This window comes from Tachypleus tridentatus, chromosome 3 (genome assembly GCF_004210375.1).
Source record: "Tachypleus tridentatus isolate NWPU-2018 chromosome 3, ASM421037v1, whole genome shotgun sequence".
In the NCBI taxonomy this organism is placed as follows: Eukaryota; Metazoa; Arthropoda; class Merostomata; order Xiphosura; family Limulidae; genus Tachypleus; species Tachypleus tridentatus.
In genome coordinates, this window is record NC_134827.1 from 17,617,247 (window position 1) to 17,632,148 (window position 14,902).

The 14,902-nt window shown below is 30.3% G+C and overlaps 1 protein-coding gene across 1 annotated transcript in view; it reads right to left on the reverse strand.

Annotated features, from left to right (window-relative positions):
* LOC143247921 (uncharacterized) overlaps positions 1–11,571 on the reverse strand; it is a 61,060-nt gene extending 49,489 nt beyond the window's left edge. The window contains exons 1-4 of the mRNA XM_076496470.1: positions 11,394–11,571; positions 11,169–11,253; positions 10,720–10,819; positions 1,164–1,397 (exon numbers count right to left, since the gene is read on the reverse strand). Coding sequence (XP_076352585.1) covers positions 1,164–1,397; positions 10,720–10,819; positions 11,169–11,253; positions 11,394–11,571 — 597 coding nt within the window. The remainder of the gene's footprint in view (positions 1–1,163; positions 1,398–10,719; positions 10,820–11,168; positions 11,254–11,393) is intronic.
* Between the last annotated feature and the right edge of the window lie 3,331 nt (positions 11,572–14,902).

Below are 14,902 nucleotides of genomic sequence, written 5' to 3' on the forward strand. Positions count from 1 at the left end.
GATCTTACATGTTCTGTTTACTTCACAGTTCTACTTTATACAACTGAGTTTGTTTGATAAATATATGTGACACATTCAAACATGTTTAAGCAATTTACTTTCCATTGCAAAAGGACATGTCACCATGATTACTGGAAACTTATTTCTTACTTTTCTTATTCAAATTACAAATGTTCACCTTTCAACTTTGTATTTAATCATATTTAATGTTAATTTCACAAGTTAACTTTATTCAAAATGTCTCTCATTTTCTTTTTTCATTTCATTATTACATTGTTAACTTATAGGTGAAATTTATTAAACACAAGATAAAACGTTTTGTCTGCAGTTTTTACTGCTAACACTATATTATGTTATAATCACGAAACTTAAAATTCAGGATGATTCTTTTTTACAGAAGCTTTTATGTAAAAGGTTTAAACCATCTGCAAGACAGTCTGCATTTATAAAATGGGACAAAATTTAATGAGTAGGAATCATAAAATAGCCAGTCAGTGCATGAGAATGTTAGCTTGAACATGACTATTATGTTACTTTTATTTTAGGAAAAAAACACTTTCAATAAAAATTATGAAGCAATTTTTTTAACTTCATAGTTATAGTACACAAACACAACAGATTATTCCTTTTACTTCTAACTACTGCTAAGTTGGATCAATATATCACAGTTTAACTCTTCTTCCTTGGTAGCTAATAGAACTTCTCTATTTAGAAGATACTAACATCACGTCTATATATCGCAAACACAATTTCAGTTTAACTTAATATTTTCTTATTTAAATTAACTCATTTAAATCACCTTAACGTTAGCATTGAACATGTTTGAAAATTATACTGTAACATATTTTTGTTGTACATCTACCTTTTAGTTTCAATACTAAAAAAATATCTACATGAACAATGAGCCAATGTAAATATGTATTTACCTATGAAAATTTTGTGTTGAAATTTATAATGAATGACTACTAATTTGTATGTCCTCTTGATCAAGAAACAGCTCTAACACCATTGACCTTTCTTCAAAAAAACATGATTCAGAAATAAAATTTAAGATTTTCACTAAAATAATTACAATAAATATTCACTTACATGTAAGGAAGTTTTTAAACACTAGTTGAACTATACAAAGTACAAATATTACAGCTCTAAACTCAAAAACAAACCTTAGTTACATGTCCTGATGACAATTTTTTAGTAAGTGATGTCCTATCCTTTGTTTTCTCTTCTTGTGATTCCAGCACTTTTGAAGTCAACTTAGAGCTGTGATTTTGTCCAGGTCTACTGTGAAGTTTTTTTATGGCAGCATTTGTTGGAGAAGGTTCTTCATCTAATGCTGAATGAATTTTTGTTCCCTTAGAAAGCCAGAATTGACAGTCTTTGGTAACTGTGGTTTTAAACTACTGCTGGATGCAACTGTTAAGACAAAGACAAATTACTTGTGAAAGAAAGTTAGTAGAAACAACAGTATGCTACATAAACCAAGCATTTCTGTTTGCCCTTCATTCTATTTATGTTTTAAATTTATTTCAATTCTCTATGTTAATTATACAATGAAAAGAAAACTATGGTTGATATTTCACAGTGCAAATACACAATTTAAACTAAATGCACTTTCCTAAAAATTATGTTAGTATTGAAACTTTTCAAAGAAATTTCAGCATAACTATAAATATTCTTCAAAACCAGAGCACATCACAGCAGATGTCAAGTGAGAGCTAGAGAGCAATGCTTGATGCTGGTTAGCTTAACAACAAAAATCCATGAAAAGGCAAATACTTAATATAGATATAATGCAAATAGTACACTTTAGAACCAAGTTTAATTTTACATGCATGACATCAACAACCACTTCATTGTATTGCCTGATCTAACTGCCTTTGATCCCATCTGCACTGATTGGTTGAACTGATAAAATGAGGAAAATCAAAATGGCACAAAATTAATAGTGTGGTGAGCAACCACAACCTTCCTTCTTGAAAAAAACAAAGTGCTGAATCTACCATTAAAATCATGGAAATAAAGTTTGATTTAGGGCTAAAAGATTGCAAAAATAGTTCCAAACTTTCAATAATTAAGAACTGTTCAAGATTCATGTTCTACATAGCATAGTCCTATGCATGAATAAAACTGTGCCCATGATTTGTTGAAGCCTGATCTAGTATATTCAAATTTCATCACTTTTCATATTAAAATATTGCTACAAAAATAATTTGGCCTAAATATTTTTTTAAGTATTTGAAAAATATTTCAACTTTCTCTCTTTTGTTACTTAAGCATAGTACACTTCCACTTCAGAGCACTATGGTGCAACAAATATACTTAAAAACATTTATTTTGATTCTGTTTTATTACTGTGATACATTCACTCTTTCTAAAGTTATATACTTGACCAGCTGTTACACTGCATGAACCTTATAAAAACTTTTAATTAGGCTACAAAACCATAAATCTCCTGCCTGCAATTAGTCTTCAATCTACAAAAATCATTTGCATAGAGATTTGATTTTCTGTGTTATGTGTACTCTATCTATATAACATTCTCAATGTAGAAATAAAGTTAGAGATAAAAAATATATGTTGACTTTTCGTAATAATAACTAACATACAAAAAGGTAAAGTTACTTCCAATTTTTCTTCTTAAAATAATTTAAATTTCCTGTATTAACTCTTAATATAAAGCAAAAGTGTTTAAATATTATTTTTACAAGATTAATACAAAACAATTATAATTTTTTATGATCATGAGGTGTAAATGAATCGAAGTATAGTGGAGCATACTTACAATTGCTCATTTTATAAATGGAGCAGTTGCAAAAATTTACTAGTTATTTCAATTTAAACTAACAATTCCAAATTAAAAAAAATATATATATACTAGTTTGCTAGCATACAATTTAAACCATGGGTAAATTGTTTGTAATTTTCCTCTCATCAAACTTTGTGCATGATGTAAACAGACTGACATAAGTCACCTTTCACATAACAAAAATAAAACAAGAAACAGCTTGTATATGCAATGATAAAATTATTTAATGAAAGCACCTTTAGGTGGTGATAAACTGGAGAACCTTGGTGACTGACATCCTTCACCTTTGTGGTTGATGAAAGTGGTGAGAGTGTGAAAAACAGATCCACAACAGCCACATTTTAAATGATCTGCAAAACCAGAAACTCACATACAATTTATATATACTGTAAAATTAAATATTCAAAATCAACATTATATATGATATATGTACAAATAAAAATTAAATAGATAGCATCCATTTACTTACCAAACATTTGCCCTATATTGTATTACTCAGAAAACTGCCTTTACACCATTGTGCAAAGAAAGTTAACATTTTCATAATTTGAAAATGCATTTCCAATAGATACTTACCTCCTAACACAGCAATGCTACTTCCCTCACACAGCTGCCTATAACAACATTATATTCAAACATTAAGATGCAAAGGATATGTGTGCTAACAACAACACTCAAGAAGTTAGGAAGAGTACTAGTAGAGTAAAAAGTAGTGAATTTAGTGATATTAAGCCTATTCTATAGAATAACAAATTTCAGCCCTTGGCTTTTAGAGATGAAGAAATATAGATGTAAGATATAATAAAAGGGTCATTAAAGAATGTGGATGATAAATAGGTCACAATTATAGGTGATTCCTTGAAAAGGCATGTGGATAAAACAACCTGTGGGGTAAACAGAAAGAAAATAATTAGATTATGCAACCCAGGGACACAGGTAGAGGATATAATGGATAGAGTAGGAGATATAATTAGCAGAAATGCAGTTTATTTTTTAATTTTTGTTATTGTTGTTGTTTTGTTGTGTCTTTTTTTTTTTTGGGGGGGGGCTACTAATGTAGAAAGAGTAAGTCACAAGAGCTAATTAATAAGTACAAAGGATTCATATTGGCATTTATGGAAAAAGGTCATAACATAATTTTTTTAGGGATACTGCCCAGCATTAAATAAAAGGATAAAGTTATAAGTAGGTCATTAGGGTCAAATGCTAGGTTTGGGTTACTAGGCAAGGATGAACAGATAGGCTAGTTGGATTAGTGATACTGGTTCAATAGAAGAAAGAAACTTTTTGAAATGGATTGTTTACATTTAAATAAGGGAATTTTTAATGTCTACTAGACAGTGGTGAGTGCCAAGAAAAACTACATGCATAAAGAAGAAGATGCAGAGAAAACTTCAGCATAGGAAATAAGAAATGTAGTAGTTATAAGGATAGACCTAATTGTTACGATTATAATACTAGAAGTGCAAGATATAAAATAGATAACCACAGAGAATTAGTAGGAATGCAGGATTTTGGTGTGATGGGAATAACCAAAATAGTGCTAAACATATATGATTTTGATGACAGATATTTATTTAAAATAAAGAGAAACATGATATTTAATAAAGACAGTATTAGAAAGAGAGAGAAGAAGCTTTATACATAAAATGTGAGTTACATCCAGCTGAAATTGAGGATATTAAATATAACAGCAAGGAGCCTAAATCCATTTGGGTTTCTGTTGGTAGATATAAGGGAAAATGCTTTAGTGAGAATTTGTTACATACCATCAACTGATGAAATTAAGGAGAAACTTTACAATGAAATTAAGATTTCAGCTGTTAATGAGATAATAACTATGGATGACTTTAATTTCAGGCATATATAGATTAAGAAATGCTTGAGGCAAACAGCATGGGAGAAAGGTTTTTTGGAAAGTGTTCAGAATTACTTTCTTCAACAATTAGCCAGGTAATTTACTAGAAAATAATGGTTTATTAGATTTATTGGTAACTTCTAATACAGAAAGTGTTGAGATGGTAGAAACTGAGGAACACCTGGGTACAAGTGATTACTACACTGTCAGGTTAAATGTTTAGCAGCATATGGAGATCAGGAATAATGATATTTTGGTTACAAACTGTGAATTTTGAAGGAACATAACAAGAATAATCTGTCATTAAATTGGGCAGCTAAGTTTCCTGGATACAATGATCAGACATGAAAACTTTAAAAAAAGTTTTTCAATGTTGAAAACAAACACATTCCTTATGATAAGAAAAGTGTAGCTGCAAGTAAAAAAGTCATGTGGGTTCACAAATGGTACAAGAGATAAACTAAAGAAAAAACATCATAAATTTAAGAAATTTATATTGACTGGTATTATAGAAGATTTAGAAGACCAAGAAAGGTGGTCAAACCAGCAGTTAGGATATCCCAAAAGATATATGAAAATAATTTGGCTGAAAACAAAAAATTATCAGTAAGGAGTTTTTAAAGCACATTATGAGTAAATATGTTAGGATGGGGATCCTTGAGGAATGATAAAGGAAGACTTGTATTTGATGATTATGGAACAGCTAGGTTATTAAATTATTTTTCTTTTTGCAGTTTTTACTGATGAAGACTTCAGCAGGATTCCTCATCTTGAGCAACTGATAGATGAATAAAAAGTTGAACAAGACAATTCCATAAATTCTGAGCTTGTTAAAATAAAATTGGAAAGCTTAAAGAATGATAAGAATCCTGGGCTAGATAAATTTTCCCTGAAGGTTTCAAAGGAGGTCAAAGAATGGATATGTAAAAATGTTTTGCAAGTCCTTGAATAGTGGGCAAGTACCAACAGATTGGAAATTAGCTAATATCATTCCTATCTTCAAGAGAGGAAAAAGAAGTTGTCCCAGTAATTATAGGTCTATTAGTCTTACATTAGTTGTGGGAAACATTTTGTAAAGTGTGATGAAAGATACTTTGCAAAGTCATTTAGCGATGTTTAGGATTTTAATTGATAATCAACACGGTTTCAGTGAGAGAAAATCTTGCCTTCAAATATTTTGATATGATATGAAAATGTTAATGAATACATACATGAGGGTCAGGGTGTAGATTTGGTGTTTCTGGATTTTAAGAAAGCATTTGACAAAGTGACACAAATTGCTTATAAAGGAAACTCCTCTACAGGTATAGGTGATAAGTTAACCAACTGAATAGAAGAGTGGCTAGATGGAAGAAAGCAGAGGCTTGTTGTAAATGGAGTTAAGTCAAACTGCATTAATGTCATAAGTAGGATACCTCAATGTTCAGTCTCATGACCATTGCCTTTTTTGATTTACATTAATGATATAGATGAAGTAATGGTTAATAAATTACTTAAATATGCTGACGATAAAGGTCTTGGGTGTTGCTGACTCTGAAGAGGATGCTACTGCTACTTTACAAAAGGATTTAAGATCATATATTGAGTTGAGCAAATAAATTGCAGTTTAGTTTTAATTATGGTAAATGTAAAATAATGTATGTGGGTTATCATAATTTGAATTATAAGTATAATTTGGATGGGATTGACCTTAACAGTATCACAAAAAAAACAACAAAAAACGAATCTTTATATAATGGCCAATCAGTCTCTAAAGCCATCCAAACAGTGGTGCTGTTGCTAGTGGTTGAACAAACAGGATTTTAGGTTGTATCTACATAAATATTAAATACAAGTCTAAAGAGATTATGCTTTCATTGCCTAAACTCCTGGTTAGACCACATTTGGAATGCTGTGTTCAGTCTTGGGCTCCTTCTATTAGGAAAAACATATAATTTTCAGGAAGGGTTCAAAAGAAGGTTATTAGGATGGAACAACTGTCACACAAGGAGAGGCTGAACCCTCAAAAATTGTCTTTTCTTGGGGGAGAGGGGAGAATTAGGGGGGAATCTAATGGAGGAGTTAAAGATTGGAAAGGGTTGGTTGGTTGATTTAGTGTTTCATGGCACAAAGCAGCTAGACTATCTATGCCAAACATCTGGTAAAAAGGTAAAAGTAAATTCAGTAAAATTCATAAAAGGAAATTAAGGTAAAACAAAGTTAAAAAATAAATAAATAGCATGAAACCAATGTTTACATCTAGTTTACAACATCAAGAGAAAAACTACAGTGACTCAAGGTGTAAAGGACTTTCTGTAGCATGACTGTAATAATCATAACTCACTAGGAAGACTAATAGGTAAGTACAAAATCCACCGCCAGTCACCTAAAGTTGACCTTTCCAGTCCTGATTTCGAGTTACTTAATGTTACGATCAGTTTCTAATTTCAAATTGAACTAGATGAACTGTGATTCTTAAAAGGGAGCCACATTAAAAATGTGTAAAGTGATTGGAAAGGGAATTGATAGTATTGATGCATCAAATTTTTATTACTTAACAGTGAGAATAATAGGACTATGGGACACAAGTATAAATTTTGGAAGAGTAGAAGTCACCTCCAGTTAAAACAGCTTTTCTGATAGGATGGTTGGCCTTTAGAATGGGTTGCCTTGAAACATACACCCCAATAATAAACAAAGAGAAAAGACAAAGCAATCTCAAAAATTGGATTTGTGGACTAGAGAACAGGAAATATAAAAGCATGGATGTAAAAGACAAGGAAAGGAACATATCTAAGGAAGAAATTCTGAAAAAGGATAGAAGGTTAAGGTAATTCATCAAATGGTAAGGCACTAATCAAAACAAATCAAGGTAAATTCATAGTCTAATAGGCCACTCATGAGCGAGAGAAAATTAAGTTGACTGTAGGGACAGGAGTAAGCCTAATAAGCATGTGGTAATCTATAACACACTGAACAAAGGTTGCAACACACCCAACATTTAACAAGCTTCTAGAAGCCATAGTATAAAGAGAGACTGTGTGTGTAATGTTGTCACTCAGTTAAAACTAAGGATAAAACAACTTCATTCAAAAATTCATGTAACTAAACAATGCTTTTGAAACAAAAGTCGATATAAAACTAATGTTATCATTTTCTTATATTGAAAATCCTGCACTCTATATGCAAACATTTTCTTTCAGCATCCCACAAACCTTCCATTTCCCTCTATTGAAATTCCAACAGGGGAGAGTGAAAGTCTTTTGGCATGCATAAAGAAAACTGAATTAAATAGCTAATCTTATAAGCAGAGGTAAATACCATATCAAATTTAACTTTAGCAAGAAGTCTGTTTGATTAAATGCCAAGGGAAAAAAGTTATTATGAGAGTAAGTGCATAGGAGAAGTTACGGAGCATGGAGGATGTGTCACTCTCCTATTGGTAGAATACTGTTTTTGCATGCACTGTCATCATGCACCAGAACAGTTCACTTTAAACATGTAAATTTAGGTGAGAGTTAGCTCAAGACTAATGTGATAAGTACATTTCATAAGCAGGCAAGCAAGGAAGTAGCATTTTTATGTGTGAAGATGAGCTATTGTCTCAAAGTGTTTTTCAAAGTCTAAGGATATACCTTGGTCCATGCTTATAACCTTACCATATTTATACTGATGAAAAAATAAACTGCCCATTTCCTGAAAATAGCTATTATGACTTTTAAAAAATAAGTTTCAAACTGCAATCACAAAGATATGATTCCTGTATGAGAAAATATTATATTTATTTAATAATTAGTTACAACTATATAAACACAGTTACACAGCTGCTGAATTTGTGAAGAAAAAAACAGTTACAAAAATAGTTCTTTAACCTAACACTACCTCTTTATATTCAAGATTATATTTTCCCTCTTGCTTAAGACAAAGAAATTAGAATTGCAGAATTTCAAACCAGGAAGTACGATAAAACAACATGTAAATAGTGGAGTACGAGCTTTTCCTGATCTAAGAGGTGAGGAAAAAAAAATCATTATCAGTGGAATATTCTGAAAATATTATTGGTACCTATATCTTGATTAAAACCTCTTCTATAAAGTTCAGCTCAGATTAATACAAATTTCTTTCAATATAAATATTATATACCAATACTTCCACATTCATGGCTTGTATACAAGTATATTTGTAGTGACTGTAAGGTCACATATACTACTTAAAAACTAGTCTGTGAAAATTTAACAGTATTAAAAAAATAGACATCTATCCATTAAACCAAACCTCCCAATTATCCATTCAGATGATCAAAACATTTCATATAATAATTTATGATTTCTTTATCATTACTTTAGTATCTTTTGACACTAAACTTCATATTCAAGGAAACAAAAACTGCTCAACTCTTAATGACTTACAAAAATTCTTAGACCAAAAATTATCCTAAATATTTTCTCTTAACATTCAACTGTTAATCAAACATACTTATAACTTTATGCCTCATGCAACTTGTGATTTTGTAATGTATAATTTGTACTTTTCAGTTTACCTCTTAACTTATTATTTTAAGTAAAATAGTAACTGAAATCACAAAAGCATTAATTAATAAATCAAATTATAATTTCTATATTTAATTGAAGTTGGAATAAGTGCATTCTAAAATGTTCAAAGCTTTTTAAATAAAAATGGTTTTCATCTTACCATCTGTCTTCATCTTCTTTATTATTATTATTATTATCTCTTTCAATGACTTTTTTTATAACACTCATAATGCAACATATTCACAATGGCATCAGTTTTGACAAATTATAGTTTTTATGAATAACAAAAAAACAACTAAGAATATTTATATGACTATTAATAACACTGCTTCTATTAAGAACAATTTAAATATTAGTTCTACAAAGATGTCAGTAAATTCTGTCATAATAACATTTACCTTAAAAATATGTTACATTAGACTACATTACTTAAGTTAGTTCAGAAAGATGAATTAACTTTAACCAACATTTTGCACACGTTGTAAGACAATAATGATTAAGATAAATATGCATTTACTACAGCCTGATTACAGTTATCAAGAATGGCCCCTCTTACATTAGCTGTAAAAAAAGCAGTGAATAAGCATTTTAATATAGAAATATAGTACGATTTATTCTGTCATTAGAACTTAGTTGATGCTTATGATAACAACTTATTCACTCTCTACATAAACAAACAGAACATAACTGACCAGACAGCTCAGGCTTTATCAAAATGAATCAAATAATTTATGGTGAGACACAACTAACAAAACTTCAAAACCATCAAACAAAAATCAACACAAACCATGAAAATAATAACTAACCTAAATCAAATCACAAGAGGGGAAAAAGGGAATACCGACATCCCCAACCTCATTTGGAAAAACCGACTTTTCTTTGAAACTCAACACCAGTCATGATTTCATCGCATAGCAATCAACTCAAAATTCCACAAGCATGGTTGAAGAGGAACAAGAATGTTCCTGAACACCCCAGTGGTGGAAAGAAGTCCCTTGGCTTGTCTCTCTTCAAACTAAACCCCTGCCAAGGACATGTAGTGTAGACAGTGTTTCCCAACCAAAACACAAATGGAAATTGAAAACTGAAGCAAAACATTGAAATGTGACAATTTCTGGAATGTCCAGAAACTATAATAAAATGACATTAACTTATGTAAAGATAAGCAACCAGAGTTTTAGCATTATAAGCTCTAAGATATAGACTGTTTTTCAATCACTGTGGAATAAAATAGATAGATCTTCAACTGTGATTGGCATTTCCAAAACCCACTTCCTTCATAAAGTAGAACATGTAGCAAAGTTCATTCTTATTCTGAGAATCCTCCACAGTTCGGGAGAACTAATGAATGGTCAAGTAAGTAAAAATAAACTAAACAGTAATGATCACCAACTACAGTAACAATAAATATACTTTATCATTTTATTAAGGTGAAAATAATTTCCTTAATAAACTTCCACACATCTATAAAGTCAAGAAATATGCCTTTATTAGTTTGTCTTTAATATGCAAGGAGTATATTACTTAACACAAAAAACCCACACCCAAGACAAAGTTCCACAACCTCCTATCTTGTAAGCTGATCTTTCTATTGTATCAACTGCTTCTGCACTAAAAGATGAGCCAACCAAGTACCAAAATCCACTAAACAAAAAAACAACTATACATTCCAAATCCCAACCAACTTGAAGGACTACATTTTCCTAATATTATTACAAGTCTTTGTTTGAAGTATGGAAGCACCTTCAAACATTTTACAAACAACTCAGTAAAGCTAATGGAGGTACTTTTTATATAATCATATAATTCTGAATTATCATTAATAAAGTATGTTTGATATTTCTTTTTTTTTTAAATTACTTTCCTGTTCTAATTCATGTGTAATTGTAATAATAACCTATACCAAATCATTAATCATTATATTCATTCCTTTTTTGTATCAACCATTTAAAACAGCCCAACATTCCTTTTCCTCTGGCATGAACTACATTACCCATCTGTTAAACCAAAAAGCTGCTCTTGCAAGACTGCATCATTTAAAGCTATGGGCAAAAACTGAGGAAATGATTTAATGCTCCCTATTTTCCATCACCTTATGTTTATGTTTTTAATGATCAAAAACCTCATAATTCTTCAAATGAACAATGTCTTCCTTAACATTTGTTTGCAAACCTTTAATATTAATTTTCTGCAAGTCAATCTAAATATGATTACATACCTATCCCACCAAGACTGACTTTTTCTTCCTTTGACTTATCACTTGATTTTGATGCCAGCTTCATTGCAGAAGATGCTTTTCTCTGCTCTTCAATGTTCTTCTTTGAACTTGAAGGCAGTGAATGTCTTGTTGGAAGTTTTCTCTTGAAACTAGAATCTGAATGTTCTGTCCCCACCATTATGCTAAAATCTTTTCATAGTAACTCCTGAAAAATATTTGAAATAAATGTTATTTTTAATATATGTGAAAATAGTCATATTTTAGCAAGATATAAACAATGTTCACACACACACAATTACATAAAAAATAGTTTATTTTACATTAAAAAATTTAGAATAGGAATCTGGATCTATATATCATTAGACTAAGATAGTGGTACAAAACATAGTCACATCATGTTTAAACAACTTTGGTCTGATTAAATTTTACTTATATATTCTTTGCTTTCTCTTCATTTGAGAAAATAATTGAAACTAACTAGATTTTTGCACTCTCGGAATAAGTAAGATGACAACTGAAGTCGACTATTCACTTTCAATCAATTCATCAACTCAAATGTTGTCTTTCACATACCAATGGTGTAACTGTGTAAGAGAAACTTGATAAATTCCAAAGTGACAACACATATAATATTGCCTAATTATATTTATTTTAAAATTTTATAGCTGTTACAAAAACAACTAATTTTTTACTTTTGAAAGAAACTGAGATTCAGTATTCCAGTTTTACTGTTCTTAATATTAAATTCTCCACTTTCAATCTTATCATTTCCACCTGAAATAATCTTCCCTTGAGCATTTCATCCAATACCAAGAACATGAAAAACTTGAATCAAAATGCCTTTACTGCTGCTAGATGTGCTCATGAAAGAATGATTTAAGTCTTTTAACTTTTTTTTTCCACTGTCCATCAAGTCACTACCATTTCTAGAATACAAAAACAAACTGAAGGCAATAAAGGCCTTAATTAATTAATCTTACATACTGAAACAGTAACCTTCTTGCTATTGCATTAAAAACTACTCTAATTAGGCTCTGGAACACATTGTTTACATTGGTGTTTCCCAAAGTATGGAGTGTTTTCCTAAGAAAACATGAGTGATCATGAGAGTTAAGAGTAAAAACTGTAAAATTAAGCATTTTCATATATATTTTTGTTGATGACAATAATAAGTGATTACTAGAACACATACGGCACTATGATGCATATATCTGTGTATTACACCTTATCACTTAACCCACTCTTTTACTCCTCTAAAAAATAAAAAATAAATATGGAGTATGCAATAATGCACATTTATTAAAGGGGAGATGTGGATAACAAAAGTTTTGGAAATGCTAGTTTACACTACAGTTAAACAACTGGTCAAAGCATAAGGTTTTCAAGCTCCAATTGATTATCACATTCAAATGATTTTTTTTTCACAATACTGATATTCTTCTGATATAAATATTTTCCATACTTTATATTTTCATACAAGTAATTCACAATTTTAAATATGAAAACTCATTTTCAAAGTTTATGTTTATTAATTGCAAGAGTTTAGGCCTTTCTGTGTTAAAGACAATGTATTTAGCATCAACCTTAACCAGCAGCCTGGTATCATTATCAAATATAAGCAACTTAAATATCATGAAAATTAATAAATAAAAAACAAAGTTTTAAAATAGAGCACTAGCATGCCTTACTATTATATTTTACAACAATCCAGCTATCTAATCAACCAATCATATGGCACTTTTTAAAGACCATCTGAAAACTCAAGAGGTACGCAACACCAGCCAAAGTACTTCCATCTGTAAAAGCACACTTTTTATCAACAAATCCTATCATGTAGTTTCAGCAATAAAACAAGCTCTAAAAACATATCCTAAAGGAATTAAAGTCTTCTAAATGATAAGTAACATAAAATTTAAAAAGCACAAAATTATAAGCAAATAGTAAGAAACTAAATAACAGTCAATCATGAAATAAACCTGACCAATCAGGGCTCAAAATGAATCCTAGCAAAATGCTGATTATTGTTAGGTTTGCTAGTAAAATTTAGAAGGTACTACAGTAATTACTAACACATCTTTTAGAATAGAGATTTGCATATTTTCACTCTCAAAAAACCAATACACCCATGATGAATGCATTTCAGTAACTTGCATTACTACTTTGAACAATTGAGTGAAAGTTAAGGAAGATATACAATAATATCTCAATATCACCGTTTCCACTACATCGATAGCTGACAAATATCAAGGATCTTTTTTTGGTTGGATGAAAAACAATAGAAATAGTGGTGACCGAATCACCATTTCTAATAGAAAGTCCTTTGACACTGTTATTGTGTGAAGTCAATTGAACTGAAGTGTAATTTTTCATCCATTTTATGTTAGTACATACCAGATTTATGGTAAGAATTACATAGCACTATATTATCTATTTATTTGAATATCACACATTACAATTATTGCATCATTCTGAATGCAAAAAATAATATTATTTCACTAACTGGTGCCATGCCAGCAAGGTTTTACAATCCCTAATAGATCTGGAAGTCATGCCCAGATTAAGTATAAGAAAATAGGAACTGTAAGACCACAGCTTCAATTTTTTTGACTGGTTGCCAAAGCAATTAGCATGTAGGCCAACTGGTTACACTCTTACCACCCAGCCTCTGAAGTGTAGTTTTGCTACCAGTGTTATCAGAAACATGTCAGTATTTCAAATAACTGGATGTAATAATAAAATAGAAATCATATAAACTGCTGAAGAACTTTTCTATCCACTCTTAATCTTTCCCTGTTTAACACAAATACTAAGCATTTTGGTTTTGAATACTCACCATACTATCCAGGCAGTTATGACCTAGTTTCTGTCCAAATTGAACAACTTTTAACTTTTGTAAATTAGTTAAAATACAAATACCAGACTAAACACTTGAAGTAAGATAAATTGCCATATATGAAACCATGGCACAGAAGATATATAACACATAAGTAATTTAATTAATTAATCCAAATCAGCATTTCTAATGGTTATTGCTTTCAACTGTTCCAATAAAAAATTAATCAAATGTCTCAAACATAATCAATTAATCACAAGTAATGTTTCTAGTTAGTACTCTCTTTGATTATTCCAACAAGCAACCAAACCTGTGTTTGATAGGGTCAAAGTTTACATGAAACAATCTTTCTAAAGTTAATTATCAAAATGTTCTAATAAACTTGGTAACAAGAAGTGGTTCATGATTCAAACTTTAATGTTATATAATTTTTAATTATGAATTTCAAAAGAAATACCTAAATCAATTTTCAATCTTAATTTCTCTACATCATTAATATAGAACTGCCCATTTTAGATTTTCTTTTTACCCCTACATAATCTTCTGAATGTGCAATCAATTGCACACATTAACTAGATATTTCTAAGCCATAACACAAACTTAAAGCCTTCAATATTCTTGCTTTAGTGAAATATAAACAAGAAAGTCAAACCCACAAGTCATGCCCCTTCTATTT